General features: G+C 39.2%; 1 protein-coding gene across 1 annotated transcript in view; it reads right to left on the bottom strand.

The window, feature by feature from the left end:
* Window positions 1–2,432: 2,432 nt before the first annotated feature.
* cspg4 (chondroitin sulfate proteoglycan 4) overlaps window positions 2,433–8,749 on the bottom strand; it is a 69,177-nt gene continuing 62,860 nt past the window's right edge. Inside the window, 2 exon segments of the mRNA XM_032523814.1 lie at window positions 2,433–6,585; window positions 7,428–7,611. Of these exon segments, the coding sequence (XP_032379705.1) occupies window positions 4,718–6,585; window positions 7,428–7,611 (2,052 nt within the window). The 3' untranslated portion in view covers window positions 2,433–4,717.

Raw genomic sequence — 8,749 nt, 5'->3', positions numbered from 1 at the left:
GACATGGGACCGCAGGGCCAGGGATTGAACTGAAAACCTTCCGATTGGCAGGCAACTCAGCCCCAGCTGCCCCTACCCTCAAGAGCTGATGGAGTCAGTAGATCAGAGTTAAGTCCAAAGAAAACAGGCTTTTCTCTCCCACTGAGGCTTACTCAGAGCCTGTCTGTAAAAGCTAAAGCCAATGTCAACACAACCCAGCTCAGAACCTTATATTGAAGGTTAACAAGCAAACTGATGTCCTAAAACTCAAAGAGGATGAGAAGAATGCTGACTTAATTGCTTGATGCTTTGCTTGTAAAGTAACTTGGGTTATCTAAAACATTTTCTGTACAGTGAAGTTCCTGGATCCCAAAGGGATTGCCCAACAATTATACCATCTTTTGCAATTCTGACAACCTTTGTTGGCTCTACATCCTTAACTAGAAATATGTAATCCTATGTGTACATGTAAAATATGTAGTCCACAACTGGAAAACAACACTGGACATATTTATTTACTGACATGTTGAGAACAACAGCAAACTTTATTCAAAGCCAAAACAATGAGATAGGACAAAGTCGTTTGAGCATTTCTCTCAATGGGATCCTAAGAATGGTTTGTCCTCCCTGCTTTGTGTGTTTTTATTCATGTTGGTTGTTAGGGAGTAAGGAGGAGTTAGCTGAATAACATCTGCCAATCAGCAGCTCATTCTTTCTAACCAGGCCAAACATGTAAGAGTGCTTTCCTATGTTAATAAACACTTTTCCATCCAAAAGAAATCTGAAGCAGAACTCAATGATCAAGTAAAAGACTTGTGGTCATAAAGAAACGTCAAACTCTGACATACAAGTACATATGTGGGAGTGGACACAATGGGAGACGTCCGTTCAGTTACAGAAGAAGGAATTATTTCTTGACTTACTGATACTACTACTGTTACTACTGATACTGTCTCTACACAGAGTTGAGATTTCCAACACTGCAAACATTTCAATGTCAACATAAAGTACTTCTTCAAGTGGCTTTTAACCCCTCTTAACACAAGGGTTTACAAGGCATGGCAACAAAATAGAGTTTATTAGCATTCTTTGAAAGATGCTGTGTTTTTTAGTTTTCTCTCATTTTGACATCCTCAGCAGAGTGACTGATCAGAGAAGCAAACACACGGAGGAACAGCCGTGCCAGCAGCTTATGAAAGCTGCAGGATGAGCAGAGGCAGACCAGTGACACCGAAGAAGACAGAAGAGCTGAAAATGTAAAAAGATGAGAGAAACACTGAAACGCAAAGGCCATTCACTGGAAAGAATGACGGATGGAGAGAACATTGTTAAATGCTGACGAATGGCTGTAAGAACTGTTCTGATCGCCTCATTGGCCTGTTTGCACCCTAACACCACCTGGTGGTCAAAAGCACTTACAGCATCTATACAAAGCAGGCAACAAAAGGTTGTCAAAAAGATGCAGTGTATGTATCTTCTACTATAAATCATTAAGACATAGACAATACTGTGTCTTTCTTGGAAACTGTATTTTAAATAAAATGAACAGTCTATTATCTTTAATTCATTATATCGTTGCCCAAATTTACTAAACTTAAAATTACTCAAATTTAAATAATATTGTTTGAATAAAATTGTAGTTTGAATAAACTACAAATACATGCTCATTAATCACCATCCCTAACACCTTGACCAGAATACACAAGTTTTCCTTGGAATAAACATGCTCTGAAAGTACGTCAAATATATAGTGCAACTCTAAATGTACTATATTATTTAACTGCCATGACCCCAAATCAAAAAAAGAAAATTTAAAAAAAAGAAAAAGACTTTTATATTGTTACAATTTGTTGTCTAAAATTATGTTAGTAAAGATTTTGAAACAAAGATTAACACGTTGTTGACAATAAAAGCCTTTAACATGAAATATCAGGCAGGCACAAGAGCAACAAAACAAAACAAAAACAGAAATTCCATACTACTAAAGAGCAAAAACGTCTGTTCAGAAAAGAAAAAGCATATGTCAATGGATTTTGGAAGATCTAATAGTGACAAGCAAAGTATTCCAAAGCTTTGTGGCAAAGACATTAAATGCACCATCTCCCTTCATCTGTGGCTCTGGAAACAGCCAGTGACACTTGTTAACCGACAAGAGAGACTTTAAGTTACTTAAGGGGAAGACCAATTTAGAAATTTGCCTTGTTGTTTAGTAATAACTAAAATGTCATATTTAGTTTTAAAGTTTACTGAGTGGTGATTAAAACAGGCCATAAGTGGAGCAATGTGCTCCTCCAGCCCAACAGTCATCTAGACATGAAGGCACACACACACACGGATGCATTTCTTAGCACTGTCAAACACTTCCTAATTGGACGAAAAAAGCAAATTGAGAAATGTGTAAAGAATTAAAGAGTTTTTAACATAAGAACAATCAAGTCACTGACTGAAAACAATTAAAGCAGGTTTGTTGCATTAACGTTTTTATTTCCATTAGTGCCGAGAACAAGCTCAGAGGCATTCTACAGCAATAGACATTTCTCTTGTTCCAGAATCTGAACATTGCTTTGTATTATTATTATTTTTTTAAAGGTACCTGCAGTTTACAGATTACAGTTTAATCTTTGACAAAACACATAACTTGAGTATGACTTGATGTATGGGGAGTGACAGAAATAATAAATAATGAAAACTGAGGGGTGGTGATGAACTCCAATGAACTCAGCCTTTAGTAAGCAGAAAACAGAAGAGTGGAGTGATGGGCACCTATACAAACACACAGCACAAACAGACACAGGCACAAACAGACACAGGCATACTTTGTGGTTGATCAATCTAATTAAATTTAGTTACATGTACCTTTGACACAAAACATGATATATATGTGTTGAAAAGTTAATCAAGCCCTAAAAGTCTTACTAAAGCAAAATATTTACACATAAAACTGGTAACATGTGGATGCGATATCCTGAAGTAGAAACCAATACTTTTATTTCAGCTAACTGTACTAGATGCCATTGGAAATGCACAGTCTCCTGCAAACACATCACTTCCTGAGCTCTGTACTGTCTGTAAAATCTCAACCTACATCTCCTGCTCTCAAAACATTACAAAAATATAAGATCAATAGACAAATACTGCAAAGTAACTATTGTATATTCAGTACATGACTAACAAAGAATAAGGGTTCATCGGTATACAGTTTGAAAAAAGAAATGTACAGCAAATAGTCAAACACTTTTTAGAAAAGAAATTGTTGTCTTTCTTTTCTTTAGTGGATGAAAAAAAGTTCTCTGATCTTCTCATAATACACTTTCTACTTCACCTAAAGTACTTCATTCAACATTCAACAATCAGATAAATGAAAAGAGGAACAAAAGGAGTCTGATTTACATTAACACTCTTTCTAGTTTCAACATACAAAATAAGTCTAAAGAGTAAAATACTGTAAATCACATGATTTAAATTCATGACAGGCTTTATATTTAGCTTACATATGGAATGCTTAACATCAAAAATAGCTGTGAAGAAAAACAAACTGTCAATGTCTTCATTTTAAATCAATGTAACCTAACCAGCTGAGCATTTTATTCATTATCCCCAACACAGCACCAACCAGTTTTTATGAATTCTTAATTGGAGATTTGGAAACTGAAAACATCCTGGTTAGAGATAACCTCACTCCTGCCTATCAGCCAACACGGATGTGTTAAAGAGCAGTATTACTGAAAAACCTTCTGCCTTTGGTCTACAAACTGTGTAGTAGTGTGATCAGTGCTGTGTCAGTCCAGTGAATATTTACAAGCACTTTGGAAGCATGCAGAAATAATAACATATGCCAGATGATGACATAACTCTTGAGCTAAATTCAATCAAACCTGTGCAAGTTGTTACAACAAGATCTTCATTTTTAAACAGTTTTTAGTATCAAACCGTCTTCTTTTCACACAAAAGTGAAACTGAAATGCTATCGTGTGACGATATTAAAGTCAAAGTTTGACATTTTGGAATTAAGCTTATACGCTCTCTTACCGAGAGTTAGTAGAGGAGATGGATACCACTCTCAGACATGGTGGTATATATCTTCTCATCTAACTCTTGGAAGAAAACAAATTAATTAGCATATTTTCCAAAACCTTGTTCTGTTCCTTTAAACTGAATTTAGCCCTGAGAAACACAATACAGCGGTACCTTAAAAACATTGAAAAATGAAAGAGAAAACACAAAAGAGGCAGTTTTTGATCTTCTCGTTAATGCAGCATATATTTACCTCATTATCTATGTACAAGGCTTATCAACTATCCTGATGAATCAAAAACTAGACCCAAACCATCTTGACTTTAAATCACCTATCCACTCAAATGAATAATATTGGCCTATGATATCATATGGAATACAATGACAGAGCACACCCAAGATACGTTTTGCAAACACATGGCATGTTTATGTCTTCCTTTGTGCCCTTTGACAAAGAGGAATGATACAACTAAAATAAATAGACATGGCCTGAGCCTCCTTAGATAAGAAACTGCCTCTTTCTTTGCCAATATAAATTCAGTGTTTCATTGCCTGAGAATTTGTCCACAGTTATGTTGAGATACGTAAATAACCAATGGTTTCAAAACATTATTTTCATTTAAACTGGTGTGGCAAGAGGTCTTTAATACTGAAAGGAATGATTTTAGGAGACTTCCAAACAGAGGGAGGATCCACCTCCTTCTGTGTCTTATCTCAAAGTGTCTTAGACCCAGTACTGGTTCTTTTTCAAGGCCGGGTTTGTTGTCCGACAGTGCTGCAACAACTCTGGGTCTGCGGCTTTGGAGTCCATGTTTGACATTGGGATGTTATTGGCTGGATCAGTTTTGCGAAAGGTTTCTGCGCTGGCTACCTCTCCATTTTTGGGCTTGGTTGCTGCTGTCTGGACATCGTGCTTGCCTGTCTTGTTTTTACGAATCAGGTAGTAGGCCAAGATGGCTGCCAGCAACAAGAGGAGAAGGATTACCAGGATTGGGATGAGAATAGACCAGAAGTTGCTACGCCGGTGAACATGTGGTTTCTCATGGGAGCTAGTGCCAGAAGATGTTGTGGTGGGGGTATCTTTCTGGGGCCAGTCCATGTTGCCCCGCCAGTGAGGGCTAGCTGGGGTGGAACGAGGAGACCCAGCCACAACAGGGAGGTCATTACTGCCCTTTGAGGCTTCTGAGGGAATCCTCAATAGAGTGGCAGGGTAGACCCCAGAGGCATTGTAGGGGCCCGTCTGGAAGGAAAACACACATTCTGCAGGAGGAACCCCATGGGCTTTGAGCAGGAAGCGGGCCTCATCCTGACTGACACTACCTCGTGATCCAGAAGCACTATTTAGGATTTCCATAGCTACACGACCCTCGTCCAGCTCCTTTTGGCTGAATGTTTCCACTGGCTGACCTGCACCAGGACTGCCAGACCTTACAAAACGAGCCCCCCGGGGTTGCTGGATGACAGTGAATGTTGGGGAAGTTCTGGTCTTGTTTGCCAGGGGAGTTGCATCCAGAAGTTTCCTGTCCAGTTGGACAAGAGCACCTTGGGGAAGAAGAGGATCTTGAGCAATGTTGGCCAGAGGCTGGACTGTGATGTTGAGGACTGAGGAGACATTAGCAGCCTTGCTACGGGCTATGAATGCAACGCTGTCTCGGGGTGAAGTGGACTTAACAAAGCGAACACTGACTCGACCTTCTTTGATCTGTGTCTGTGTGAAGGCGGATGTAGGCTGCCGGTCTACCATGACAGCTGCATATTTAGGGAGACTTGTGATCTTGTAAAGAATATCCTCTTCAACAGGGCCCCCGGTAGTGGCCCTCAACATCTCCTCAGTCACCAGGGTCTCATCATCGCCTTGCTTCACCTTGATCTCCGGGGCTTTGTCGAGAAACAGGATGCGAGCTAAGACACCAATGTGGAGCGTGTATGGCTCGGTTTGGTGTTCTCCATCGGACACGATGAATTCCATAAAGCCATCAGCAAGGCTGCCGTCGCTGATGAAGCCTACCTGCCCGCGATTGACCATCTCCTGTGTGAACTCGGAGATAGGGTCTATTGTAAGTGAGTCAACCAGTCGACCGTTGATAGGGGCTTTGGTCACTTTGAAGTGCACCTCATCTGGCGGACTGTCCTCGTCTTGAGTGTTAAGATGCTTCTGGGTCAAAATGGTCATGGAGCCTTGAAGAACCTCCAAGAGCATGTCTATAGTGACTAGGTCGGGGGAGTCAGAGCCCCGACGTTTGATTGAGATGTTAAATATCTCCTCCAGGACTACGGCTTCGGCAGTTGAAGTCACACCCTGACCCTCAGACTTTAGACGAGCTCTGAAAGAGAAGCTGTCAAAGGAAACCCCTGAGTCATCATGGAGATACTCAAGCTTTCCTTGAGCTACATCTTCCTGCATAAAGGTTGGGGCATTACGGGGCAGGTCTTGACCACCGAGGGTGATACGACCGTGGTCAGGGAAACGCCTAATCTCAAAAACCACATCCACATTGTCTTGCTTAACTTCAGGTAGGATAGCCAAAAGGTTTGAGGCGTCAAGAATTGAATCGTCAATGGTTTCCCTCTGGCCTTGCACAATTTCCAAACCTGAAAAGAAACAAACAGCCATTTTAATTGTCATCAAAATCAGTTTTGAAAGATACTTTCTATACAGTTTTAGCTGTCACCTGTCGATGTTTATTCACATAGCACAGGGCATTTCTGCTGTTAGCACATTAGGAAAGACAGCATGGCTTGTTGTTTTGGCAGTAACAGAAGCAACGATGATAAGTCCCTTAAAGGCTTTGGACTATTCCGTGAATATGATACCAAAGTTATTCTAAAACTATAAAAAACTAAATTGAAGAACAAGCTGCAATTTCCAAGCATAATGGCAGATTCATCCTAAATTTACATTACTGTGAATTTGACCAGAATGTTTTACCATGGAATAATTTTTTAAATGATTGAAAATGAATGATCAAGCTTCCATAGAAGCTTGTTTTGAACCCTTTTATGAGAATTGTACATGCAGTATTAGTTTTGAAAAAAACATTGCAAACCTGGAACAATATACAACACTTAGCCTACTTTAGAAATTTACAAATTTAAAGTGATACTCATACTGGGTGATACCCAAATTGGACTGGATCAGGGTAACAGGGTGGTGCTGTAAGTGTGCTCAGCAAATCTACACTGAATAAAGATTAAATATATAACTAAATGAATAGATATACAATGTTACCAAGGATGCACCTGGTTTAAACAATATCTCCACATTGTAACTCTCATGCTATTATTTTAGACGGAGCTCTCTAAAACGGCTTTACAAGCTTGACCACTCACCTCTGCATCTCAACATCTGCGGAATTCTTTATATAATAACTACAATTGTGGGATAAATTACAGTGTTATTTATTTAGATTGTAAAATTAGATATTAGATTGTACCTTTGTTCTTCCACAGCTGTGAGGAGATGTTGCTGTGAGCAGCATAGTAAGAGATGGTGATGGGCAGGATGTGACGGACATCCGGGGCTGGTAGGGATGACAGAGTAAGTTCTACGGAGTCCTTCACCACCCAAAAAGGTTCCTCAGGTATCTGGTGCTCATAGTAGACTGCTCCTGACTCCAGCTTTGTGTCAGGGGAAACGAAAAAATCTTATTAAAAATCACTAATAATGTTAAAATATCTATAAGACCTTGATTATTTTGGTCAAGTATCTACCATATCCTCAAGAGTATGATTTTATCTGCCAATATGAGCTTTCTTTTTGACCTTCCATTTGCAGCCAGTAGTTTTTACTTGAGGGATTTTAAAGAGTGACATTTTAGTTTGCTAAAATATATATTACAACACATATTGCTATTTTCACCTTCTGACGATTATAAAAACCACAGTAAAATGGGAGCTAAAATGGCTGACACACACACACACACACACACACACACACACACACAAAACAGACCACGCACGCACACACACACACACACACACACACACACACACACACACACACACACAGTGCATTCATGCATGCACACACATACACACACTAAATGACTGAATAACTAAAGTCATGTTGTTTTAAGCTCAACGTAGTGTTAGATGTTCCGTCCCATTCTAAACAGAACGGTTTTGCAGGGCAATAATTTGTTCTCATGCTCATCGAAGCACAGTCAGATGTAAGGAAAAAAAATCAGACACAGACGGAGCAAGAACACACTGTCACAGACAAACACTGGACCTACGGTGCATGGGTGGTACAACATGATCAAGTTGTGTATCTGTACCTACCTAATCCTTAACCAAATAACCAAATCCAGTAAATGCAAAAAATAACATCAGTAATGTTTTAAGGGATACGTCTTTGGACATTTGATTGTGTAATCTGAGTAAACTGAAAAGATAAGTGCCTCTTTGTTTTAAAGACAATAAGTAAACTAAAAATAAATAAACGAACAAAGGGGCCACACCCTAATGAAAAGTTCCTTTCATAAACATGTTGGTGTAAGCCATTACTGTAAAAGCCTAAAGCATTGTATTATACCTTAGGACTAAGAGTGCAAGGAATTTTTATTTTTTTTAGCATATTACTTGATTATTGCTACTTACTTTGAGGTTACTAAAAAAATGCTGCAATAGATTTCCTAAAAGTAACATTCTTTGCATGTGGCCCCAGTGTCTATTTAAATCCTCTCCAACTCTGTCCGACACATGCAGCAGCTTTGAGAGAGATTTAATTGTTTTTTTTTTTTTTTTAACAATGATA

This window comes from Etheostoma spectabile, chromosome 8 (assembly GCF_008692095.1).
Source record: "Etheostoma spectabile isolate EspeVRDwgs_2016 chromosome 8, UIUC_Espe_1.0, whole genome shotgun sequence".
Taxonomy (NCBI): domain Eukaryota; kingdom Metazoa; phylum Chordata; class Actinopteri; order Perciformes; family Percidae; genus Etheostoma; species Etheostoma spectabile.
The sequence above is the reverse complement of the archived record's forward strand: the minus strand, read 5'-3'. Positions and strand labels throughout refer to the sequence as shown.